General features: G+C 46.1%; 1 protein-coding gene across 1 annotated transcript in view; it reads left to right on the top strand.

The window, feature by feature from the left end:
• Positions 1 to 6,813: 6,813 nt before the first annotated feature.
• The window catches only part of Nuggc (nuclear GTPase, germinal center associated), a 40,846-nt gene continuing 20,413 nt past the window's right edge, over positions 6,814 to 27,246 (top strand). Inside the window, exons 1-9 of the mRNA XM_040740677.1 lie at positions 6,814 to 6,856; positions 10,644 to 10,748; positions 11,297 to 11,405; positions 11,960 to 12,182; positions 13,329 to 13,559; positions 16,252 to 16,461; positions 20,628 to 20,803; positions 22,037 to 22,055; positions 22,665 to 22,754. Coding sequence (XP_040596611.1) covers positions 6,814 to 6,856; positions 10,644 to 10,748; positions 11,297 to 11,405; positions 11,960 to 12,182; positions 13,329 to 13,559; positions 16,252 to 16,461; positions 20,628 to 20,803; positions 22,037 to 22,055; positions 22,665 to 22,754 — 1,206 coding nt within the window. The remainder of the gene's footprint in view (positions 6,857 to 10,643; positions 10,749 to 11,296; positions 11,406 to 11,959; positions 12,183 to 13,328; positions 13,560 to 16,251; positions 16,462 to 20,627; positions 20,804 to 22,036; positions 22,056 to 22,664; positions 22,755 to 27,246) is intronic.

Below are 27,246 nucleotides of genomic sequence, written 5' to 3'. Positions count from 1 at the left end.
TTTTGATTGCCTTTGATGCTTTCATTGGGTTCAATGGAAATTCAGCCTGGCAGAGTGACCAAACTTCTAACTGGCCTGTCATCCAGGTATCCAGTGTCAGGTGCTAAGGACTGCCATAAAAAACCCAGCTATCTTTAACAGCTGCCTAACCCATTTAAAAATTATTTAATAGCACTTCTCAATGTAGTTGTTATTGAGACAAGAAAAACACCAGTAGGGGGCAAGCTAAGCTCATGTTGTGTGATTGTAAGCGGTGATCCTGTGATACTCATGTTGAATTTTTCTGGTTTGGAATTTATATTGGCAAAAATATAAAAAGAAAATGCAAAAAACACAAGGGGAAAAGTCTCTGAAATTTATATTGATATTTCAGTATCTTGTTCATGTAGGGAGGACCCATCCTGTCAAAACTTCAAAGCAGTTTCTCAGATATTCTAATTATTTGTCTTTAATACTGCTCACATTATGACTTTGTTACTTTCTGACGACCATTTTGGACTAAAAACACACCTAGAGTCCATGAGCATTGTCCTGGTAATGATCAAACTAGTATCCAGGAGCAACAGCCCACAGCTTGAGGTTGAACGAATGTGCTTTCCCATGTCCTCAGTCTGATGACAGGGTAGCCAACCTTCACAAGGGGACAGCTTTTATTTCCTTCCCTTCTCTACTGGGCATTACTCTAAAAATATTTGTTTTTAAACATAAGGATATTGTAAATTTAAGACCAATCTAGGCTACATAGTAAGACACACTGCCTTTTAAAAAATACAAAATTTTAATAATGAAAAAAGATCTAAAGCTTAATTTCTCAAAAGAATTATTTGAATCTGGCTTTCCACTTTTTTCTTATTGATTGCATTTAGGGGTAACGTTGAGTTTCTGTCAAAATTGGTTTTTAGTGGCCGTGTCCTGAACTCCACCTTCCTCAGTCATGCACATTTCGGGATCTGGGAGCCAGCCCTTTGTTTCGCCTGTCCTGGATCCATCTGGATGTCAGTTACCCTCAGACAAAGTGTGCGGTGGCAGGATGCTGAAATCTGTTTGGGAAGGAAAAGTGGTCAAGTCCTGCCTGACTGTGGGAAGACAGCAGGGAGGGGCGCACGATCCCCAGTTCACAGGCAATTGAAGTTTAAATGAAAATAGAAGTCAGCGTATCTCCATATTGAGGGAGGAAGTTGAGGTAACCAGCCTAAGGTGGTTAGTTTCACTTCCTCTGTGTTTGTAAATGTGGCTTCGTGACTGTGACCACCGAGGGCCTTATCCAGTGGGTCCCTGGTGTCTGCACCATTGGTATCGATGTGTCTCTGTTAGCTACTGCTTCACTTGTGGACTCCTTTTGCTTTTTATTTTCTGTTCAGCAGCATCTGGTAAGTTGTTTTCCTTATGTATTCTGTGCTGTGCTATGATTGTGGAATTTTTATTAATAATAGAGGTTTAAAAATGAAGTTTTAGATGTACAGAAAACTTGAGAAAATAGTTTGCGTAACCTGCCCTCAATGACCCTGATTATCCTGGAGTGGCACATTGGTTATGAATGAACACGCAGACATATTGAGCACGTGAGTGTTAAGGAATGTCTGTTTCTTAATGAATGAAGGTTCTGAGTTTATATCTAAGGTCCATATGCTATTGGACCCCATCTGGGACAACGTGTCACACTTGGCCATTCTGTCTCTGTAGCTTCCTCTTGCCTGTCACCTGAGGCTTTTCTTGTTTTTGATGATATTTACAATTTTGAAGGGTATTGATCTGGTACTTTGTAATATCCTCTGCTAATGGCATTTTCTGATGTTTTCCTCATAGTTAGATTAGGATTAAGGGTTGGGGGAAGAAGACCACAGAGGTGAAGTCATTCTCATCATACCTTGAGGAAAGGAGAGTAAACAGCATCTCCTTGAGCCGTTGGTGCTGAGCTGGATCACCTGGCTGGGGTGGTTTTGGGCAAATTACTCCTCTCCCTCCTGTTTCCATATTGTACTCCTCAGAAGGAAGTCAGTACACAAAATGTCCCAAGGAGAAGGGGATTGTGTTTTGGCCCATGAGGATGGGGTAGTCACATAAATGCTGGGATTCCTCTGCATGGGACACTTGTCTCTTCTGTGGACTGAGTTTCTAAAAGTGAGTAACGGGTTTCGAGTTTTCCACCTTGCTGAGGAAGGGTCTCTTGCGTCTTCCACTGTTCTGCTCAGTGCGCTCCAGGCTAGCAGCTGCCTGGGAGCTTTCAGCTGAGTCTCCCAACTCCACCGCCCACCTCCCTGTGAAAGCGCCAGAGCTGAAGACACAGCTGCTTGCTACATCCTTGCTTGTTACACATGCTCTAAGGGTGGAACTTGCTGCAGCTTGAGCAGCAAGCCGGTGACTACTGAGCCATCTCCTTGTCCAAGATGAGTTATTTCCTAAGAGAAAATGAATTTTACCTTCCTGCTTGTGTGAGGGAACTTTAATAGAATTGGAAGAATAAAAATTTAGTTTGATTTTTTTAAAGTAAAACATCATTTTAGGCAAGCCAGACCATTCTTCACAATATAAAACAGATAGTACAGGCAACGTTGGGGTCATATGGATTCATGACAAGGAGAAATATTGGTCTTGTTACTGTGACAAGTTTGGGAGAGGAAAACAAAAGGTTGAATTTTGTTTCATCAGAATTGGATGTATCTGCATAAGTCCTCACTTATTTACCTAGGAGGAACATTGGCAGAAAAGCATGTCATCCCATGCCCTTTCTGCCTCTGGCAGGTATAAAACTTTGGGCATATTGGCAGTTAAGTGACAACCACCTCTTTTCCTCCAGGAATTTGAAGGTTTTCATATGTTTAATTGCTCTTGATCTTGCTGTCTGGTGACCATTACCTCACTGTGTGGCTGTGGACAAATTCCTTCCCCTCTCTGTGCTTCTGAGTGCATGTCTGTGAACTAAAAGCCCTGACTGACAGTCTTTCTTCAATTCCATGCTCCACAGCTACTCTCTTGTTGGGATGATGAGTTTGTATCCCTTCTCTCACTGTCTGTGTATAAAGATGTCGTTAGTAAATGCAAATAAAAGAAAGGAGGGTGACAGAGGCAAGAATAACTGCCAAAAGTCAGTTATTTAACAGGAAATCAGCACCAGGCAGCCACCCCGTGTCTAGCATAACCTGCCGAGCATCATTTAAAAGATGCTATTCTTGGGCTCAGGGCATGTGAATGTAAATAAGCTCTAAAAGCAAAACGAGAGGGCCGGGCATGCAGCTGAGGCACAAATGAGATGAGCTGTGCTTGCAGGAGTCTGTAGGCTTGGACTGCCTTGGATTGCTTCTTCAGAGAAACCAATCAGATTTTCCCTCCATGCCCCACTATTATTACCTCCCTCTGCAGGGGAGTAGATTCTGGCATTGGCTGAGTCGTGCTGCTCCGCTCTGTAGGAGCCCTAATCACTGCTATGCTGTTGATGGCATTTCGAAATGAGGACTGCCGTCCATTCAGTATCTGTTCACACCAGGGAGCACACCTTCTGCTTTCAGATGGCAAGCCCAAGGCCCAGGGTGGCTAGGGGACTAGTGGGAAGTCCCACCGCTCCACGGCTCTTTTGGTTGGTAGCAGAATGAGAAGCAGAGTGGCCTTTGTCACTACAGCAGTCAGTTCCATATTGATTGGCTATCCTCTTAGAGGTTTTCATTTTGCTCCCCTTCTAGAGGATTTCTGTCCATTTCCTAGTGTCTTAGTTTGTCAACCAAATGGCCCCTTCCTCATAGTCTTTGAACTTGGCAGAAGGAATATGAAACTTAAATTCCTATAAGTCCATTTCAAGACATCCCATTATTTCTACAAGTCAGTTAGAGATCACAAATTCCTTGTGTACTGGTATTGTGGCTGCTGTTTTGGTGGAAGCCTTTGTGTGTGTGTGTGTGTGTGTGTGTGTGTGTGTGTGTGTGTGTGTGAGTGGCTCACAGTTTGGTGTCTGCACTGATGCAGCTAAACCCTGCCTAACCCTGGACATACATGTGCCAACAGATTTTTCTGAACATCATGTGCTGTTGATGTAGTAAATGAAGCCAGTTGAACTTTCCCCTGACCCCGAAAGAAGCCCAAACCACTGCTAGTACTCCAGAATCCAGTGAGCATGCCTGCTTCTTCTCCCAACGCTGTGTACTTTTATAAATGTGCTTTGATCCACCTCCCTCTGAAATGGAAGGGCCTTAGTTTCCACATGAATCTTAAAGCATCTTCAAATCTAGGAGCCTGAGAAATGTGCATGTATGCCGAGGATAGCATGGCAACAGTGGTCCATGTGTTCTCTTGGGTTTTGTTTGGACTCACTAGTCCCACTGTCCCTGGAATATGAACTCTAGAACACAGACTGTCCTGGCAAACCACAGAATTTTGTCCAACACTGAGACCATAGGTTTTCTTGCTCTGCAGTGTTCACAGTGGCAACATAATGGCTAATGTTCTGTGTGAAGATGGCTACCATTCTTTAGAACGCAACAGGGCTTTCTGTTACTTCCTCATTTTGTACCAAAAGCCAGACAGACCTCACTGTAGAGTGACTGTGTTGTAGTTCATCGCCTTTTCTGCACTCACTCATTTTGTTCCTGACATTGTTTGGTGTTTTTAGTGTTTGTAACAGTGATTTTTAAACTATTTATTTACTTTTATGTGTGTGGTTGTTTTGCCTGTGTACATGCCTGTGCACTATGTGTGTGCCCACTACCCACAAAGGCCAGAAGGGGGCGCTGTTTCTCCCGGGACCAGAGTTAAGGATGGTCAGGAGTTAACCCTGGTCCTCTGCAAGAATAGCCAGTGCTCTTAAGTGCTGAGTCACCTCTCCAGTTCTAAGTATTTCAAGGCAGAAGTCGCTGTCTCTCGTGAAATGTGACTTGAGCGTTTCCCCTCCCAGCTTTTCTGCTTTGCCCTTCACCTAAGAGCTCAGAATCTCCGCATTTGAAGGTGAGTCCATTGCCAGATGGTCATACACATAGGTGCTGTTTTTCAGACTTCTCCAGTATCAGAAAACCTTGAAGAACTCATAGTTCAGTAAGGAGGAGGAAACATAAACCATGGTTACTGAGCTGAGCATAGTGCTACACAACCATAATTCCAGCACTCCAGGGTCTGAGCAAAGAGAGTCATGAGTTGGAGGCTAATCTGGGCCTAAGCGGCATAGAAAGATATTGTGGAAAGAGGTGGGGAAGGGGGAGAGAAAGGGAGAGGGAGGGAGAGAGGACAGAAATAAAAGTCATCATAATTGGGCCATTTACAGGACAGCAGGGACCTGAGAAGGGAATGATTAGGAATTCATGCACCTTATTAGAGAAAAACAATTTCAAGAACACAATCTTGCATAAGTTCACATGGAAGAAAGGGACAGGGCATCCCGATGTGCCAGGTTTGTAGAAGTTCACCAGATCTCCCTTCCCTGGAGAACCATGGAGGGCTTGGGTGGCCCGAGAGAGGGTGAGGGAGAGGGGGGTGGTGTCCTGAAGTGCTTCTGGCCTTGCTTCTGACCAGCATCCCACCACAGTCAACCAAGCCTGGAAGTCGGTCAGCTCTGCAAGCTAACCTAAGAGTGGATCACTTCAATTCACGAGCTGTGGCTTTAATTGGGGGGGGGGGTCATGTGCAAATAAGGCTCAGTCTGCCTTACTTAGTGAGTCTGTCCCACCAAGGCCCAGAGACTAGTGGAGGCTGACACATCAGGAAGCTTTTGCATATCTCAGAAGAGCCGTGGCTCTGGTTTTGAAGTGCACGCTGAGTGCTCCCCAACAGAAGCAGTGGCTATGGAGAGTAAGGACACTGGGTGCTCCCCCTGAAGCAGTGGCTATGGAGAGTAAGGACACTGGGTGCTCCCCCTGGTGTTCCCTGGTGTTCCCTGGATTCTCATCTATGTGGGCAGAGAAGGGGACCCAGGACAGTGTATGCCCATCTGCTCTGCACAGTGTTCTTCATTCCAAGCCTCCACAGGGCCCTGAATCTTCTTCATGTACGTGCCCAAACTTGTCTGCTGGTGACCTAGACACGCCAGCTGTGACACTTCCTTTCTCTCATACTACTTACGGACCCCCCTTGCGGATGCCCCATGCTTCAGGGCTACATATAATCAACCCCCAGTCAGGTGTCTTCCTGCTGAAATGGGACGAGGAAGGTTCATAAGACTGAATCACTGGACCCCTCCTTCCCTGCTCAGTACATAGCCACGAAACTCCAGTCCTGAGAAATGGCATGTAGACATCCCAGCTTCAAGCTGACTCTTGCTGGAAATAAATGTCATTGGCACAAGTTCAAGTTCACCTGACTGGGGCACTGACCTTGCCCAAAGCAGCCAATGTGTAGAACTTGACATCCACAGCTCTGGTCACCAGAGGTTTATTCTCATTTCAGAATGAGTTATCCTAAAGATCTCAGGCAATATCAAATGAAACTACCCCAGATAATGTGTGTGATGGAGAACCAATGATCACACATTGATCTTTTCCACATCTGATGTCAATGAGTGATGCATGAGGCACTGTGTTTCAAAGAGACGCGAGAATGCTTACCCTGCTCTTTCAGAACATTGGAAGCTAGTGGAAGACACAAACACAAACATATTTCTGTATGCTCACTTTAGGAGGTCTGTATGTTTTTTTTCAGTGAGACATGGTGTCTTGCTGTGTAGCCCAGACTGGCCTTGAACTTGTGGTTCTCTTGCTTCAATCTTTCAAGTCGTGGGATTATTACTCTGCCCAACTGCTCTTTGTACTTTTAATGTGTGCATTTCTCCTCTTTGCTCTTTGTCTTTCCAGGCTGGTTTTCCCAAGCAGGCACAAGGAGCAACAGACTTAGCAGGAAATGGCAGAAACGGAGGCTTTGGCGGGTGTGATGCCACACTCAGGTAACGCCCGTGAAATGACCTTAAGTAGGACCTGGTCACTGCTGTCTGGTCAAAGGCTGAGACTGTTCCCACAACTGTCATTCCTTGCTCTTTAGTTGGATGCTGTTTTCTAATGACAAGTAGTAAGACATGCATGTCAATCTTTTTTAAAACAATAACTAAAGTAGCCTATTCAAAGCAAAGCAAGCTGTTTGACAATCAGTTGTATATGTGAGGCTTCCTACCTTAAAAAAATCATTTATAGAATATGAGCTTGGACTCTCTGAAATCCAAAGAGGTGATGTGAGGCCCTTGGAATAGTAGCAGGTAGTTTTCTCAGAAGGGGAGAGATGGGCCCAAGAAGTGTCTTGTTGAAGGATGAGTCTATTGGAGTCAGTGTGGGTAAACTTCCTCCCTCAGGGGGCCTGTGGAAGGTCTCTTGGGCCACAGCGAGTGCCTTTTTGAGGAAGCCAAGAGGGGGTAGCTCCCAAGTCCTGGAACAAGGGTATATCAAATCATCCTTGTTTTCAAAACCGAGGAGGAAAAAATCCTCCTCATCACTATGGAAACAACTCCCTTATGGGAAAAGGAGCCAATATTTCCAGGTCCGTGTGGATAGCAGCCATCACAATGAAGCCTGGCAGAACACACACACACACACACACACACACACACACACACACACACACACACACACACACACAAACCCTGCAACTTCTGGGTCCCTCAGGCTGCGCTCAGAGCTAAGGAGGGGACCCTTTGCTTAGCAATGGTCCCAAATTGACCATAGAGAGGCATCTGTTGAGGATCAGTTTTCAAAAGTGACACCTCCTGATGCAATCCACCCCTCTTTGCTCTTTACTACAATTCAATGTAGCTGGAAAAATGACAAGTGGATGGCCAAGCAATTGTAGGGGATAATAAGAACTACGGTCCACGTTCAGGCCAGCTCATTCCAGTTACAGTTTAATAGACCCATTCACAGTATAAATGCAAGATGGAATATTTTATCTTTTCCAGGTGGTTTTTCATTTTTGGAACCGAGAAAAGACTTGTAAGCCTGCTATTTTATCTGAATTCTTACCCCTAGCTCCCACCCATATCAGATTAACTGCCAGGTCTTACAACATTGAAGCAAGGGCTTTGGATAGATGGGTTTGTTCCTTGTTCGATGTGCATGGCTAAGAGACTGTGCGAATGTTGTTCACACAGAGCACCTGAGTTACAAAGCAGGCGTGTGTGTGTGTGTGTGTGTGTGTGTGTGTGTGTGTGCATCCTGGCCTTCTGAGCTGCCCCCGGGCTTCAGCGCTTGACCGACAACTGGCCCAGGCCTTCGAATAGCATGTTCTTTTCTTTTCTGCCTCTCCTTCTCTGGCTGAAGCCACAAAGCCAGCGACCACTTGGTATTTAGTTCTAATGCAGTCCTGACGCTGAGCCAGCAAGGATGCTTGCAGTTGAGAGCAGCCACTTCCTGGGACAGAAGGATCTAGTGAGCAAGCTTGTCATCTTCCCAGCAGAAGCGTGAAGTGTCAGCTGCCCGAGTGTTGGCACTGTGTGGCTCTGCACCGGCACATGCATGTCTCTGCACTGGCACACACGTGACTCTGCACTGGCACATGTGTGGCTCTGCACCAGCACACGCGTGGCTCTGCACTGGCTTTGCACAGTGTGGGAAACCCACATCTGGAGTCCAGTAATGCAATTGGGGCCTTCTGCTTAGGCCGCTACCCTGGGTCCCCTCTGAAGTGCTGCATTAGCCTGTCATGGAGCTTGACCTTCCTAGGCCACACTCAGCTTTGGAGCCTTATATGCTCTTTATATGAGCTCAGGGTGGCATCTCTTTGGACCTGTTCCATGTCACTTCATGGCTGTTTCCCTGGTCATCAGCAAGCCCCAGGAGCACTGGGTTAGGATCATTTCCAGTAACTTTTGCTCCAGTGACCAAGCTGTTACCCCCTTTCTATCCAGGCAACACTAATGAGGTGTGCTTTCTAAATCTAAAACACAGCTTTCCTTAGGTTTACGACCCCTACCAGCCTTTCACCTCATAATCAAGTCATCATGTAAGTGAATGAATGATTCCTGCAGACTTCAAAGCTCTTCTCCTGATTTCTTTTTTTTTTCTGCTGCAAATATCTGTAGGTGAAGAAGCGAGGGCCAGGGGTGTTTTCCTCAATTTAATATCCAAAAGGCATCATTTTATTTTATCTTCTTGTGGCATTGGGATTGAACCCGGGACATCATGTATGCTAGTTAAGTAATCTAGCACTGAGTTGTATCCCCATGCCTTTTTAAATTTTCAACTTGTGTATGTAGGAATGATGTATGCATCTACATGTGCTCATGTGGGTGTGGGTTTGTATGTGTGCATGCGTGCATGTGCGTGGGTATGCACGCTTGAATATACATATGGAAGCCAGAAGTAAATGTAGGCTGTTTTCCTCAGTAGCTGTTCACCTTATTTTTATTTTTAAATCTTATAAAATCTTTACTGACAAATAATTCACATAGTATACAGTTTGCCTGTTTGCACAATTTGACAGACTTTAGTCCAGCATCCTCATAGGCCCGTGACATTATCATCACTTTCTATTTTAGAAATTGTTGTCCTCCATTTTATATGCACATATAATGTATTGTGATTACATTCCACCTTTTTTGTTTTTTGTTTTTTTTTTTTTTTTGAGAAAGAGTCTCTCACTGAACCTGGAGCTGACCAGTTAAGCGAGGCTGACCAGGGAGCTCCAGAGATCTGTCTGTCTCTGCCTCCACCGTGCTGGGATTGAAGCTGGTCCATCACAGTTTTCATATAGGTGCTAGTGATTGAACCCTGGTCCTCATGCTGCGCCATAAGCACCTTACTTGCCGTCTCCCAGTACTGATTTTTAACCTTTCATTCTGAGAGACGTCTTTACTAGATGCCCCAGGCCGGTCTAGATGCCATCACCTCCCTGCCTCAGCCTCCTGAGTAGCTGGGATTGTAGCTATGCACCACCAGGCCCAGCTGGAAGGCATCCAGTGTATAGGAAACCCCCTCACGCTGTTTCAATGCTTCTGCTTTACCACCCTTTCGGCTTTCAGATGAAGAAAGACTCTGAGACAGAGCAGGAGATGCTTGACCTGGTTGCATGCTTGCTTTCCCCGCTGCTCTGTTTCTGAGGGGGTCTGAAAGGCCTGTCTGTTCCCTGCCCTGAACCTGCTTTGAGCTTTCCCTTCCTCCGTCAGTGCATTTCCTAAAACTTGCATTTGGCAAACAGTATCCAGCTACTTCGGCTTCCGAGGACATGCAAATAGAAGTTTGCATCTGGAGAGTGATGTTGGAACCGGATGTGTAATGGTTAATATTGATAGTCAGCTTGGCAGGACCCAGAATCACCTGGAGGCTGGCCTAGAAGGTCTGTGAGGGAGTTCCTAGACTGAGGTGGGACCCACCCTGAATGTGGGTGGCACCAGTCCCTATGCCAGGGTCCTGAAGTGACAAAAGTGACCTGTGCCCCGGTACACATTACTCCCCGCTTCCTGACTGCTGATACCGTGTGACCCTCACAGGAGCCAAAATAAATCCTTCCTTCCTTAAGTGCTTTTTATCAGGATACTTTGTCACAGATAACACAGAAGTAACTGATGTAACATGCAGCAAGTGCAGTAACCCTGAGAATTAGTTACTAAATTGAGACAACCCCTCAGAGCAGGTAGAGCTGGCCAGGGTGCTCTGAAGCCTCTTCATTGTGTGCATTGGCAGGGGTGAGGCAAGGATCCTCTGCCTGCCCGCAACCTGTAATTCTCTATACCCTCTGTTTATCCCTAGTTGACTGTGATCTGTTTAAAGAACCCGTGAAGAAAAGACGCAGGTCACATCGAGACCAGCAGTTCCAAGCATTTCCCTCTGCAGAGCAAAGTGCTCTTAAGGAATGTGAGTGTTGGGAAACGCTGGTGTAGCTCATGGCAACACGGCTCCATCTTTTGCTAACAGGTGCAGATGCTCTGAGGGAAGAGGTTAAGTTCTGGAGACCAGGGAATGTCTCCTCGCGCCTTTGCTCCTTATAGTCTCCACAGAGATATGTAATTTGTCCATTTATGTCCAGGCTGCACTGAAGAGAAGGTCGTTATCCAAATAGCCTTTTCCAGATGAGAAGACAGTCTATAGAAGGTTAGCTAGGTGCTCTGGTGGGTGTTTACGCAGAATCCACAGGAGAGATGGCTCTAGAAGTCCATAGCAACACACATATAAGTTCTGTGGTAAGGGGAGTGCAGAGGGTGCTGGTCTCTTGAGGTGATCGCATCAGACAGACACTGGCTGTCGATGAATACTTATCTCCAGCGGCAGAGAGCTTGCTCCTTGGTTTAATTGACTTCTCATTTGGCTGAGTTTTCTTCCTTCCCTGCAGTATTCAGTAGGTTCCTTTGGGGATCTCTTTCTTTGCCGGTAAACCCCCGATAACCCATTTCTGTTGATTCCAGATGAAAAACTGGAGTCTCGGACCAGGAGGGTTTTGAGCAACACCTATCAGAAGATGATTCAGTCTGTCTTCCTGGATGACAGCATTCCCAGTGGACTCAAGTATCTCATGTGAGTCTGGAATTTGCACCCTCTAATCCTGTGCTACACCCCTACCAGGAAAAACAAAAAGTGCTTACAAATGGAAACAGCATGAAGGGATGGGGGGAAAAATCTCATGGAGCAAAGTCACACTTGGATAAGTGGAAATGCTCCAAACCCAGCCAAGCCAAGTGTCACTGATTTTATCAGCTGTTGGTACAGAATTGACTCGAAGGTCCCCAAGCAAGACAATGATGTGGTTGACCTTGCTCAAGGGATTCTGGGTTACTCTTTGGATTTTTCTGCATGGGTTTTATTAGAGGTGAGAACATGGATCACAAACAGGGATGTTTCACATCTATGTAGACAGCATAACGTTTGTGGAGAATTATGTTTAGTGAGCATTTTTGCCTAGTCCTGTTTGCTCCCCAGCCAAGACTATGTGGTCAATAGGGAGCAATAATACCCCTTCACCAAAGAAAGGGAGGATACAGTGAGTTGCCGAGGATCAGGACTTAATTTCTTTGCATTCTGTTCTGATGTGCTTTGTTTCATACTTAATGTGCATTCTGAAATGGATGCAGAAACCGACTTCTGGCCTTGATTGAAAAGCCTCCCCTGGAGCCGATCTATGTTGGATTCTTGGGAAGCACAGGCGCTGGCAAAAGCTCTCTGATCAATGCCCTCATCCAGCAAGCCATGTTCCTGCCAGTGTCTGGAGAAAGCATTTGCACGTCCTGCATTGTACAAGTGAGCTCTGGCTGCTGTGAGCAGTATGAGGCCAAAATCCACCTTCTGTCTGATCAGGTATACCAGTCGGCCCTCCTGCCCTCCCCCCCTTTTAAAAATCTCTTCCCTCCTCTCCTTTCTCTTTTTCTTCTTCTTTTCCTTTCTTCCCTGAATTTTTCCTCTCCGCACCACCAGAGATTATAATTATATCATTACAAATGCAGCACAGGGGGTGGGGAGATGGCTTGTTGGAAAAGTGTTTGCTGGGCAAGCATGAGGGCTCAAGTTTGGACCACTAGCATCCATGGAGGGTAAAAAGCCAGGTGGGACTGTAATCCCAGTACTGGGGAGACAGAGATACTGATGGGCACTTGCTAGCGAGCTGAATTGATGAGCTCAGGTTCAGTGAGAAATGCTGTCTCAATACGAACAAACACGGTGGAGAAGGGGTTGAGGAAACATCTGATATCAACCCTGCCTTCGCACATGTGTGTGCACACAGACACATATGCATAGACATGTGCACACACAGATACTTATAGGTCACTTACCTAATGGAACTTATTTCAGTGAAAATGGTCTGCAGGGTGAGATGGGGGCCCTGACCCAGGTCCTGAGGCAATTCCCTGTGAGACACCTAGGCCAGCCATCCCCTCCTCAAGCCCCTGCTTCCCCATTGCTCCAGTTTCTTTCCTGCTGCTGTGACAAACACCACGACAGAGAATAAATGAGGGGAGGAAAGGGTTTAATTGTCTTATACTTCTAGGTCACAGTCTGTCATTGAGGGAAGTCAGGAAGGAACTCAAAGGCAGAAGCCATGGGGGACTGCTGCCTGTTGGCATGCTCTCTAGCTGGCTCATAGGCTCAGCCTCAGTTTGCTTAGTATGTAGCTTGGGACCATTTGCCCCAAAATGGCATCACACACAGTGAACTTGACCCCTTTCTGTCAATTCAGGAAGTCAGGACAGTCCCTCACAGCCACAGCCATAGATGATCTGAGTGACACAGTTCCGTAGCTGATGCTTCTTGTCTCAGATGGTGCCAGGCTGTATCAAGTTGATAGGCCAACCATTTTTTTTTTTACAGGACGCTCATTTATAGGACAAGGTGTTTGAGTAGCTACTTGAAACTCCTGGCCCTTCTCAGGTCCCTGTGCTCTGCCCACTCCCTTGTTACCATTCCCTCTGTCTGTCATGAGCGGTGTGGCTTGCTCTGCCTTGGCAGGAGTGGAAGGCGGAGCTGAAGGACTTGACTACACTCCTGCACAGGGCAGCCGGGCCCAGGGGAGAAGAAGAGGACCTGTGGGCCAGGGATGACGCAGTAGAAGAAGCGGCCCAGAAGCTACAGATGCTGTATGGCCGCGGGGCAGAAAGGAGGCCCTATGAGGATTTGCTAAGGACCAAGCTCAGAGGGAGGATCCCCAGTTCCAGAACCATCACTCTTAAGGCAGAGGAGGTAATGTCAAGACTTAGTTCTCTGTATTGTTAGTCTTAAATATAACAGTTGAGTACATCCAGGGGAATTGTCCAAGGTTCAGTTTTTTGATTGGAAAAAAAACGGGTATCCAAATCAGAATTACCACTATCCAAGTTATTTTTCATTATTTATGCCTATAGATGGTAACCTTTGATTTCCAAATGGAGTTTTATGCTACAGTTAGTTGAGGATTAATTTGGGATGGCTTTGAGTGAAAATGAATATATATATCCATTATATATTATATTATTCATTATATATATTATATTTAAATATATTCATTATATAATATATTGTAAATATATTGCATATATATATCAAGACTTAAGCAAATGAAGTTAATTCATTTGGAGGCAACAGGGTCATAGATTGGTTTAGTGACTCAGCTGTGTCAAATTAAACATCTCTGTGGTCTTCCATGGTGCTTGTTGCCTCTTAGTCATAAAGTTGCTGCTGAAATGCCAGACATTGCAGCTAGTCTCATGGAAAGAAGTAGATGAATGTTGGCAACAAACACATCTCCCATTTCAGGAAGTGGAAACATTCCCATAAACACCCTTGATAACTTAGTGTGGATTTCATTGTTCAGAACTGGGCTGAATGGCTCTTCTTAGCTGTTAGAAGGCGGCAACCTGACTTGCCCTGATTAGATCAACCTCACTCCCTTGGCTCCCAAACAGATGGACATCCAGGTTGGTATGAATGAAGATTGGGATGCTCGTCCACTTTCAGAATTGGCATACATTCTATTATGCTGAAATTCAGAATCTATATTAAGACAAAATACCTGTGAAACCAACATTCAGCTTATAAATATTGTACATTAAAAAAAAACTGCCGGGCGTTGGTGGCGCACGCCTTTAATCCCAGCACTTGGGAGGCAGAGGCAGGTGGATCTCTGTGAGTTCGAGGCCAGCCTGGTCTACAAGAGCTAGTTCCAGGACAGCCTCCAAAGCCACAGAGAAACCCTGTCTCGAAAAACCAAAAAAATAAAAAATAAAAATAAAAATAAAAACCTCAGTTTCCCAAGGTGGGGCAAGTGAAATGGCCCAGCAGGTAAGGTACTTAGGAACTTGCCATCAAGCATGACAACCTGAATTTGATCTCCAAGAATCACAAAGTGGAAGGCGAGAGCTGATTCCTGCAAGTTGTCCTCTGACTTCCCTGTGTGCCTGTGGCATGCATATGTGTAACTTATATGTGTGTGTGTGTCATTCTTTCTTGCTTTCTTTCTGGACCTTTCTGTAGACATTGATCAGTAATGACTACCATAGATCCTAGCTTTTCTGCTCTCTGAAGTGTTCCAGTTGAGAATTGCTGCCCTGTCACTGTTCCCAGGTGTGGCTAAGCAGAAACAGTAGACTGGAATCTCCCCCTGCCCCGAGTCCACTCACTGTTGTTGAAATGTTCTGGAAAAGCCTACATATCAAATATCAAACACACACACACACACACACACACACACACACACACACACGCAGGCACGCAGGCATGCAGGCGCGCGTGTGCACGCACACACACACACACACACACACAGAGAATTTATTTATATCTATATATGTGTGTGTATCTACTTGGAAGTTTGTTTGCTTGTTTGTTTTTGAGACAGCCTCTCCTGGCACTCACTCTGTAGCCCAGGGTGGCCTCAAACCTCAAACTCACCAAGTCTGCTTGCCTTTGCCTCCCAAGTGCTGGGATTAAAGGTGTGTGCCACCACCATCTGGCTATACTTGGGAAGATTTTTAAAAATAAAAGCCTTTTAAAAGGTCCATTTTCTGATCAATTTTTAATTTGGAAACTATGATCATTGTGTCATGATTGATTTTCTGTAATTATATATGAGGTTTCCAGTAACTAAATTCTCTACAGTTGCCTTTTGCCATGTGGGGAAAATATGCTCAAAGCAAAATTTAGAAAATTGCATCAATTTTAGAAGCAAATGGAATCTGGGAGATAAATCTAGCATCCTGTCACTTTTCTGGAGTCCTCTTCCATCAGACTTGGGCTATATCATCTGAAAGTTAGGGAGCTTTCTTATATTCTGAACTGCCTTGAACTCACTGTGTAGTCAAAGATGGTCTTGAACTCTTAATCCTCCTGTCTCTAGCTCCTGAGTTCTAGGATTACAAGCATGCACCACCACGCTCAGTTTATGCAGTGCTGCGGCCAAAATCAGGGCTTTATACTTGCTGGATAAGCACTCTAGTAATTGAGCTACATTCCCAGCCCCACTGAGTTCTAATATTTATTTATTTTATTTGTGTGTGTGTGTGTGTGTGTGTGTGTGTGTGTGTGTGAAAGAGAGAGGCAGAAACAGAGAGACTTACACACAGAGGGATTGCTTGGAGCTGGAGTTACAGGCAGCTTTGAACTGCCCTGTGTGGGTGCTGGGGATCTGAACTTTGAGCGTCATGATTGAGCAACAAGTGCTCTTATCCACTGAAGCCAACTCTCCAGCCCCGACTATGTGAAGGAGCTTGAACTTGTTGGTCTCCGGAGTCTTCACAGACTCACAGCTCCTTGAAGAGACCATTCTGTGCTTCCTGATGATGTCTGCAGTCTAAGAGCTTCTCACCATCCCTCATCATTCCTTCAATGACTGCATCACAGTGAACCCAGGACAAAGAGCCATCAGCATGGTTGGTATGCACAACCTGTCCTTCTTCTTCAGGCAGGAGAGCTATCTGTCAAGCTGGACCCTTACATCCGGACTCAGAGGAGAGACTGGGATGGAGAATCGGCTGAAACACAAATCTGGCCCTTGATCAAATATGTGGAAGTGATTCTTCCCAAATCCTCACTGATTCCAGAAGGGGTTGTCCTGGTGGACATTCCAGGCACAGGTGACTTCAACAGCAAGAGGGATGAGATGTGGAAAAAGGTGATTCTTTTTCACAGGCTTATCCTTCTTCTCTCTACTCCTTCTCCCCTTCAGAGAAATGAGTCAGGATTTTGTGAGCTTTCTGACATTAAATTCTCTCATTTCTCTGTGTTCTTGTGTTGAACGGTCACGGAAACCGGGGAGGAGGGACTGCAGGGAGCGTGTGTAGCTGGAACAAGAGTGTGTGACGTAGAGAGTTGCCTAGAGAAGCAGAGGAGAGGCCTACAGAGGCTGTGAGCACAAGCACGGCTGTGCTACTTACTTTTCTGTTGCTGTAACAGAGTGTCCTGACAAAAAGCTGCTTAGGGGAGAAAGGACTGGTTTGTTGGCTACAATTCCAGAGGGGTACAGTCCACCATGATGGAGAAAGCCTGGAGGCAGGTGCATGGGGCCTGTCTGACAGTCCAGACGCAGAGTGATCAGACTTTATCCTCACACAAGAAAGAGAAATGGAGACAGACAGACATGTGGACATGTGAAGGAGTGAGTGAGAGAGAGAGAGAGAGAGAGAGGGAGGAGGAGGAGGAGGGAGAGAGACAGAGAGACAGACAGACAGACAGAGAGAGAGGGGAGAGAGAGAGAGGGAGGAGGAGGAGGGAGAGAGACAGACAGACAGAGAGAGAGAGAGGGAGAGAGAGAGAGGGAGGAGGAGGAGGAGGAGGGAGACAGACAGAGAGAGAGAGAGAGAGAGAGAGAGAGAGAGAGAGAGAGAGAGAGAGAGAGAGAGAGAGAGAGAGAGAGAGAGAGAGAGAGAGAGGACTAATAAGACCAGAAAGTGCTGGGAACCAATTGCTCAAACCCATGAGCCTGTGGGAGGCATTTCCTATCCAAATCATAACAGAGGCCAAAGGTGCAAGGTACAGAAGTCACCCACTAAGGAACCAAGAGTCTGCCTCTGTATTGGCAAGGTGGGGAAGCATGATGCTCCTTGGGAACAGAGGGAGGGTCATTCTCTAAAGAAAGAGATGGTGTCGGGGGAGCGCAGGACCCCAGCTAGAGGAGGATAGGGATGGAGAGGTGCAGGACTCCATCTAGATAGGGACAGGATGGGGAGACACTGAACCCTAGCTAGATGGGGACAGGGATGGAGGAATGCAGGACCTCAGCTAGACAGGGACAGGGATGGAGGAATGCAGGGCACGTGCTAGATGGGGACAGGGATGGATGAGCAGTGTCATCAACATCTGTTAGTAACAGAGCAACTATTATGAAGAACTCTTGCAGCTCGGCCAGTGAACACTCAGTGAATGTAGAGCCCAACTCTACAGCTGAACAAAGTAACTTGTCCAATGCTAGCTAGTGACAGAGATTCAGTGATAATAAACAGGTTTCTTTTTCTTTCTTTTGTTTTTGTTTTTTGAGACAGGGTTTCTCTGTATTGCTTTGGAGCCTGTCCTGGAACTCACTCTGTAGACCAGGTTGGCCTTGAACTCACAGAGATCCACCTGTCTCTGCCTCTTGAACTCTGGAATTAAAGGCGTGTGCCACCAATGCCCAACTGATAATCAGATTTCTTAACTGATCCACTGGACTCCATGCTCCTCACCCTGTCCTTTTCCCCTCTCCTTAGCACGAGACAGTCCGTGTCCTTCTCTCTAGTCTGGCTTAGGACTGGTCATGGGAACTGTAGTTTCTCCCAGGTCTTAACCCCAAGGCCTTGGCTAGTTTCAGGCCAAACAGAGAGAGTGACGGCTGAAGAGGGGCTGGCTCTTCCCTTGGGTGGAACATGGCTGCAGCTAGTTTAGATATATCAAGCAGCCTATCAAAGCCAGTAGATGTGGCCTGAATCACACTCTGAGGAGGCTGGCTAGAGGGGCAGGCTGGCTCCCAGAGAGCTCTGCCTGGCCTTGCTCCCTCGCATTCCTGAGGTTTTTTGAAAGCCTCTCACAGGAAGCAACTGAAGGCCCCCTCTTCCCAGGGAGAGCTGACTGCAAGGACAAGGCTCATTGCCACCAGCTCTGCTCAAATTTAGATGTCCTTGCTCTTCCACCCAGATGTCATTGTGGGACATTGGGCATTGTCACCTAACCCTTGGATGCTCATTTCCATCTTTGGGAGGGATGAGGGTCGGATTGACAGCTTGCTACCTCATCCCTCCTCTGAGATCTGGTTGGGTTTGTTTTAAGTGTGTGTGTGTGTGTGTGTGTGTGTGTGTGTGTCTGTGTCTGTGTCTGTGTGTGTGTGTTCCACAGCTGCAACTATGTCAGATCCTGGTAGTTAGGAGCTTAGTGTGGGGCCTGACATTTAAGTGCAGCAACTTTTTAAGACTGCCATCATTTCCCCTTAGTACATGTTTGTTGAGTGCCTGTAGCTTGCTTAGACATGGAGAAGACAAGGGTGAAAGAGGCTCTGTCCTCAAGGGGTTCCCAGCCTGATGGCCTACAGTCTTCCATACTAAAGAACACACAATATCCACAGTGGTCACTGAAGGACCCCAAGCAGCTCTAAGTTGACTCTAATTTTGGAACCAGGAGGAGGAGGCAACTAGCATTTTTATATTGGTATCTAAATGTGAGTCCATTCCAAACAGATGAGGGTCAGGGTCCAGATGTGTGTGACTGCTTTACTTCTCAGGACCTGGTTTCTTCTCTTTAGAGGGCTTTGTCTAACTCACAGCACATATTCTTTAAGCCATGATGTATGGAACAAAAGACTCGGGGTCAGGGAGGCATGAGCAAATGATGTCACCAGATACTCCATTCCCACACAACCAGAGCAGTACCATGTTTAAAATCAAGCACCCTGGCCCGCTCAAAGGCATTTGCCATGAGCTAGGGTCTGAGTAAGGGGAAGACACTATGGCTGCCTTTTCACCAATGGGATGCCTTAGAACAGCGGGGACAGCGCACAGGGACCAGCAGGCAACTTAGGAAACTGGCCTAACCACAAATTCTGCCACTCATTAGTTGTGTGGCCTTAGGGAAAACTAATTTGAAACTCTATTAACTCAAGGTCTCTCCACCTTGTAACATTTGGGGCCAGATAATTCTTTGTTATAAGAAGATCTTCTGGGCTTTGCAAGGTATTTAGTCTTTAGCTTTCAGGATCCAAAGTTGTAACAATTAAAAATATCTTCAGAGGCACTGGAGAGATGGCTCAGAGGCTAAGAGCACTTGCACTGTTCTTGCAGAGGACTCAATTCAGTGGTCAGCATCCATGTCTTGGGCTCACAAGTACTTGTAAGTCCAGCTCCAGAGCATCAGATACTCTCTTCTTGCCTGTGTAGGCACCCATACATACATGGGGCGTGCATGCCTACACACACACACACACACACACACACACACACACACACATGCACATTCTTTAAAAATATCTTCAGTTATGTCCAGGTACCCTCTGGGGTATAGGATTTCTACTAGCTAACACAATTGGTATGAATGAGAACAACGAGAATAATAATTCTCAAGTCACACATCAGTCATATCTTTATGTGCAACTTACCTGTGTTGAAAAATTGAGAATCTACATGGTGTCTGAGTCAGATCAGCATTTCACATTTACAGAGATGAGACAGACAATACAGTGAGAAACAGGTCACAAGGCCATGCATAATTATCACACAAAGATGAGCACTTAAGAAAGCAGTGTTATGTTCATTGGCCTTTAAAACACGAATTATAGGGCATCTAGCTTCTTGCTAGGTATCCACAGGTAGTTTTGAAGAGCCCTCCTCTAAAGTGTAAGTGGGGTGCCACATGTGACTGATGGGTCTGGGCCCAGAGGGCCGATTTTTAGAACTCTGTCAATAATTCTGCAGCAAACTGGGAGTTCTGGTGGGTCATGTGCTTGAGGTTCTATGGACTCTAAGATGCAAGGCAAAGAGATCCTCTTCTCTCTAGGTGCCAGAGAACTGCCCTGAACAGTCTGAGAGTAGGTATGTAGTAGGGAGGTGAGGTGTATACGATGTCCAAGCGAGGTGCTCTGTTCATCTGTGGCAATCCGGTTCAGAGCCTTGACAGACAAATGGAGGCCCAACTAAGTGTGTAGCTAGTGCACACATGAGGGTTCACGAGGCGCTGCCTTGGCTGGTGCAGAGAGTAGAGTGGAGCCGTGAGTGAGGGGCAGGAGTGGAGAAGGTAGTGTGAAGCATCCATCACTGAACTGTAGTCTCTCTGCCTGAGATGCCATCCACCTTCTGATCCTTGCTTGGGCATGTTCTGCAGACCATTGATAAGTGTTCTGTCATCTGGGTGATCAGCGATATAGAGCGAGTCTCTGGAGGAAAGGCCCATGAGGACCTTCTGAACGAGAGCATCAAAGCCTGCCAGCGTGGCTTCTGCAAGGACATCGCCCTGGTGGTCACCAAGACTGACAAGCTCCACCTGTGGGAATATCTCAGGTATTGTGCTGAGTGTGCAAGGTTGTGGGTCTTCCTGCCATGGACTCTTTTCCTAGGTCCTGGCTGTGAACATTACAATATAACGTCATCTCAGGCTGACTGTTGGAGATGAAAGAAAAGTCTCTGTGACTTGTCGAGATGTCAGGATGCCTGGGTGGGTTGTCTCAAGACTCTGAGCCATGTGACACTCCTAGGACAGGTGTTCTGTGCTCAGTCACTGCTTTGTTTATGAAAATCTGAGGGTGCCACTCATATGCACAATATGGAGAGAGTGATTCCTGTCCCCAGAAATGTAGGTTTCCCGCCACTAGGCACATGCAATATCCAGACTTTACTTAAGTTCTGTTAACCTTAAAAGTTTTTTAAACTCAAAACTTGAGAATTTTGGCCCAAAGGTTTTAGAGTGCCAGTCTAATGACTAAGAATGAAAGCTATGTACTAGGGATCTTGGGTTGGAGAGCTTAGTGGAAATTAATAGGTGTCTTAGTTTCCACATAGCTCTGTCCCCCAATAACTAGGGAGAGGCAGACTTGCCTTCCATACTGGGAAACTGTTGAGAGTGAAAAAGGAACCAGCCAAACAAGCACAAACAGCTGTGCTGAGCACGCAGCATGAGGTCACAGGATGCAATGGCGGTGTCATTGGGTCGTTGGTACGTCTCTTGCAGTTCCGAGCTAGCTTCTTCACCTGTCCCCTCCACATTCCTCCCAGGCTCACCAAAACTCAAGCCTGGTGGTTTTCTCTAGAACTTCCTTTTCTCTAATGGTCTAGGTCAGAATTCTCACTTCATTCCTCGCCCCTCCAATTTGTCTTGCCCTACTCCCTGCCACAGAGTATCGGAAGCTCACCTTTTCCAGTGCCAACACTGAAACTGGGCATCATTAAATCTGCTGGGCGCTGAGAATTGCCTCATTTCTGAGACCGCTGTCTAAAAGAGGGATAAAAGCTGAGAGTGGCAAGCCCAGTGTCGTGGGAACTCAGACTGAGAGGGCCACCTTCTGCCTGGGACAGGAAGAGAGTATATAGGACATTCCTTACCATTGAGAAATGAAGGCCCTCTCCAAGATACTAGAAGAGGATCAGGAATGAGGGTAGAGTCAAAAGGAGATTATACAAAGGACGGGGCATATCTGTCTGTCTGTCTGTCTGTGCTGCTTGCCAGAAAAGCTGGAAATGTGCAAGGACACAAAATAAAAGTTTAGTCATTGTGCCATTTTTCTTATTTCATTTCAGGGAAAGAAAGATGGGAAATGTAAGTATGGACTAGTTAATTATGTATACGTGTGTGTGTGTGTGTGTGTGTGGTGTGAGTATGTGGTATGAACATGTGTGAGTGTGTGTGCACACACATTTGCATGCATATACTATATAAGTACAGATGCCTATGGAGGCTGAAAGAGGGCATCATATCCCTGGAGCTGGAGTTACAGGCAGTTGTGGTCCACAGAAGTAGGTGCTGGGAAACCACACACAAGTCATCTGAAAGAGCAACAAGTGCTCTCCACCACGGAGCCATCTCTTCAGCATCTGGACCAGTAATTTAGTTGTTATTGGCTTATTTTGTTTTGTTTTTAGAGACAGGGTTTCTCTGGGTAGCCCCTGCTGCCCTTGATCTTACTCTGTAGACCAGGCTGGCCCTGAACCCACAGAGATCCACCTGCCTCTGCCTCCTGAGTGCTGGGATTAAAGGCGTGTGCCACCACTACCCTGGTCTGGACCAGTAGTTTTTAAATAATGCCTTTGTGATTGGTAGTGCATTATCATACTGTGTGAGTACTTGTATTTCTGGGCCAAATGAAAGCAGCTAAAATAACAAGTACTGATCACCTCACCACTGCCAATATTTTCTGTCTTAATCCAGCAAGCTATTCAAAGTCAGAGAGAGGCTGTTTTGCAAAGAAACGAAATAATCAAGCTACAGAGAAATAGAACTCTCAAGGAGAAATTGAAGGTGAGTTTGTGGTTTTGCTGTGCGTTCTTCGGCTTCTTAGTCCCCAGATACTGAGAAGCACAGGCGCGTTTGGCCCTCTGTGGTAGCAAGGTTAAGAGCTTTGGAGTAGACAAGTTGGACTTAAGTAAGTCCTGCTGCTTGATTACCTCTGTGATCTTAGACATGTTATAGTGTCTCTTTGAACATCTACTTTCTTGTCTATAAAATGGAGGAGCTAGTACTGTGCCCCTTGCAATCACTGGAATGACTAAATGAGGATATTGTCTCCCAGAAAAGTCAGGGTTGACTAAGTATAGTGTGTGGGTGCTTCCCAAGGAACCAGCTCTGTGGGAAGAAGTGTCCAAGCCCCATCGGAAGAGGTGATGATACTAGGGAAAGGATGGGGGGAAATTCCTAGCTTCTTGGGAATAACTGAAAAACAAATAAACAATAGTCTCAGGCTGGGAAGATGGCTTAGTCATAAAACTCTGCTCTGCAAGCACCGAGGAAGGAACTGCGTTTGGATCCCCGACATCCATATAAAAGCTGATGTGACTGCAGGCATCTGTAGCCTATATAACCCCAGCTATGTGGGCCAAGACATGCAGATCCCAGGGGCTTGCTGGCCAACTAGTCTAGCTGAGACAGTAATCTCCAGGTTCAGTGAGAGACCCTGCCTTTAAAAAAAAGGTGGAGAGCAATAGAGAAGAAAGCCCATGTGTGTGCTGGTAGCACACCTCCCATCTACATGTGTATAACACACACACACACACACACACACACACACACACACGAGGAGGGAGAGGGAAAGAGAGATGAACCAATAGTCTTCAGGACGGGGTACATGGAACAGGGGCAAGCATACAATGGCTGGGTGGTGGTGGCGCACGCCTTTAGTCCCAGCACTCAAGAGGGAGAGGCAGGTGGATCTCTGCGAGTTTGAGACCAGCCTGGTCTACAGAGCTTGTTCTGGGACATCCAGAGCTACACAAAGAGACCCTGTCTCAAAAGAAAAAAAAAGACAAAACAAAACAAAACAACAACAAATAAAACACACTAGCAAACACAACAAAAAACAAAACAAAAAATACAATGGCAACAGGTGGCCATGTTTGACAAATTGCACAGTAAGGCTGGAGCTACGATAATCCTATGGGAACCTTAGTGCTTTATTCAATTATTATTTTTTTTTTTTGGTTTTACGAGACAGGGTTTCTCTGTATTGTTGTGGAGGCTGTCGGTCCAGCCTGGCCTCGAACTCACAGAGATCCGCCTGCCTCTGCCTCCTGAGTGCTGGGATTAAAGGCGTGCACCACCACCGCCCGGCTATTCAATTATTTTTGATACTTTATTAATAAAATAGCACAAGCATAAACTTATCCTAATAGTCTCATATAACTGTAAAATCAGAAATCTACTTGAACATAAAATCTAACCACCGCGGCACAAATGGTGTGTCTTCCACAAATGGATGCATACTACTATAGTTGTTATAGTTTGCCCAAATGAAATCTTCAGTTCCACTGTCAACAGCAACATCTGGCTTCTGTCCAGTTTAGTAAATAGCTTTACGTGTCTTGACTTCCACAACATGGAAGCAGACAATGCATGCTGTGCCACATAGAATCAGAGATGCCAAAGCTTATGTGCCAACTCTGGATGACCAGGCTTCCTGCATGAGCTGAAGTCTTATGCTGAACAATAGGATGCCAGTTTCCATGAGGCGATAACTCAGCAAGGCTGTTCTTAATTTCTTAAATGTTCCTGCTGGCATGAAAAGAACATGCATTTTATGAGGTTCTAATCAGATTATCTCGGGAAGTGGAAAGGCGTAATACTTCAATGCTCAATTCACAACTATGTTTATTGCTAATAAACATGGCAAATTGATTCGCATGAGTTGGGATCTGGGCAGCAGTGTGCCAGGGTTGCTGTGGTTCTTGGTGTTGGAATTCAAGGTCTTTTGAGTCTGCAACCCACGCAGATCCACACTGATGGCTAAGTGATGGATCAATTCTCCACCCACTCTGAACCTTCATTTGTACTATACGCCTTTGGAGCAGATTTCATTTTCCTCCTTGAAAATATGAGACGGGAGCTGAATAAGGTAGTCATTTTTATAGCTAGAGGCCAATTGGTTTTAAGTTCCAGAAATCAGAATTAGAAAAAAGTTAGGCAAAAGTCTCCGGAGGAGATGGGAGTAAAGACTCAGGAGTGAGTGTGTCAGGAGAAAGTGAGAGAAGTGAGAAGGGGAGAAGAAGAGAGTTTAAAGGAGAACACACACTTTCAGCACGGCAGAGAAGGTTTGAAGGGCAAAGGAAAGGCTGGGGACAGGTTAGAAGGTCTCCATGAGCATTCTTCAGGGGAAGACTGTGAGAAACAGGACTGTGGTGCATCCCACCAGCTGGGGCTGGAGAGGAGAGGTGGAGAGGGGGCATTCTCTCTCTCTCTCTCTCTCTCTCTCTCTCTGTCTCTCTCTCTCTCTCTCTCTCTGTCTCTGTCTCTGTCTGTGTGTGTGTGTGTGTGTGTGTGTGTGTGTGTCTCAAATACACTGTTGTGCACACACTGCCCTCCTGTTTGAAGCAGCACTTTCCTGGAGTACTAGTGAGAAAGGAGACTAGGCACCTCGTACGCTATTCAGTTCCTTTCTTCTCCCCTCTAACTCTTCTGAGACTTACAACACGTCTTAGGCTAACTGGGCTGCTATGGTGAAAATGGCATTAGAAATAACAGGCATGTATTTCTCAGAGGTCTGGAGTCTGGAAATGCCAAGTTCAAGGGAATGGCATATGTGGTGTCTGAGGAACATTCACTTTCTGCTTCACAGTGTCCTAATGTGATAGGACGGGTGTGGACTGTCTGAAATATTTTTACAAGGATATCAATCCTATTCATATGGGCTCCACCCCCATATCTTTTTTTTTTTTTTTTTTGGTTTTACGAGACAAGGTTTCTCTGTATTGTTTTGGAGGCTGTCGGTCCAGCCTGGCCTTGAACTCACAGAGATCCGCCTGCCTCTGCCTCCCGAGTGCTGGGATTAAAGGCGTGTGCCACCACCGCCCGGCTCCACCCCCATATCTTAACCACTTCATAATCATTCTACCTCCTAAAACCATCACTTTGGGGGTCAGATTTCAACTTATGAATTCCTGTTTCACTAATTTTTATACTTCAGTTTTCTCTCTCCAGGCCTTTCTTTGTAAACAAGAGTCTTTTTAGTGCTAAGTGTGGACACAATCTTCTTAAAGACATTTAAAGGACTTTTGTTGTTTTGTTTTTACATCCCAACCAGAGTTTCCCATCCCTTCTCTCCTCCAAGTTCCTCTCCCTCAACTCCCCCACCCCACCCATTCCTCCCCCTCTGTTTCCCCTCACATGAGGGCAGACTTCCCATAGGTATTAGTCAGCCATGGTAATATGAAGGTGCAGTGAGACTAGGCACCTCCTCTTCTGTTAAGGCTTGATGAGGAATCCAGTAGGAGGAAAGGGTCCCAAAAGCAGGCAACAGAGTCAAAGACAGCCCCTGCTCCCCCTGTTAGGAGTGTCATAAGAAGACCAAATTACAGTTATAACAGATATGCAGAGGGCCTAGGTCGATTCAATACAGGCTCCCTGGTTATTGGTTCAGTCTCTCTCTGTGAGGCCCTATGAGCCCAGGTTAGTTGATTCTGTGAATTTTCTTGTGATGTCCTTGACCCCTCTGACTCCTACAATCCTTCCTCCCCTTCTTCAGCAGGATTCCCTGAACTCTGCCTAATGTTTGGCTGTGGTTCTCTGCATCTGTTTCCACCAGTTGCTGGCTGAAGCCTCTCCGATGACAGCTGGGCTAGGCATGAGTATTAGGAATCATTTCAATGTTTCAATGACTTTTCTTTCCAGTTGTGTGTGGTTCTATCCTAGATCTCTGGGATATCCAGACCTGGGTCCTGGCCATCCAGGCGGTGTCAGGGATGAGCTCCCTCTCATGGGCTTTCAAACTGGACCAGTCATTAGTTGGTCACTTCCATAATTTCTATGCCATCTTTACCCCAGCACATCTTGTAAGCAGGACAATTATAAGTCAAAGGTTTGTGGCTGGGTTGATGTCCCTGGAAGTATTGTCTGGTTACAGGTTCAGGTTCTGTATCCCCTATTGCTAGGAGTGTTAGCTGGGGTCACCCTCATATTACTGGGAGTTTCCATTGTTCTAGGTTTCTAGCTCATCCCAGAGATGACCACAGATTCCAGCTGTCTTCCCAGTACTCTTCCCCTCCATCCTTTCCCCACCTGATCCCTCCTGTTCCCATCACGATTCCCCCTTACAACCCCTCCCCCAATCCACTGGCAATGTCCATTCTATTTCCCCTCCACAGTGGGATTCATGCATCCTCCCCCATGAGCCCTCCTCATTATTTAGCTTCTCTGGGTCTATGGATTGTAGCCTGATTATCCTTTTCTTTACTGCTGATATCTACCTATTAGCGAGTACTTACCATGTTTGTCTTTCTGGGTTTGGATTACCTCACTCACGTAC

The sequence above is a fragment of the Mesocricetus auratus genome, unplaced genomic scaffold (assembly GCF_017639785.1).
Source record: "Mesocricetus auratus isolate SY011 unplaced genomic scaffold, BCM_Maur_2.0 Super-Scaffold_100707, whole genome shotgun sequence".
In the NCBI taxonomy this organism is placed as follows: Eukaryota; Metazoa; Chordata; class Mammalia; order Rodentia; family Cricetidae; genus Mesocricetus; species Mesocricetus auratus.
Note: the sequence above shows the minus strand (reverse complement) of the source record. Positions and strands in the feature narration are given on the sequence as shown.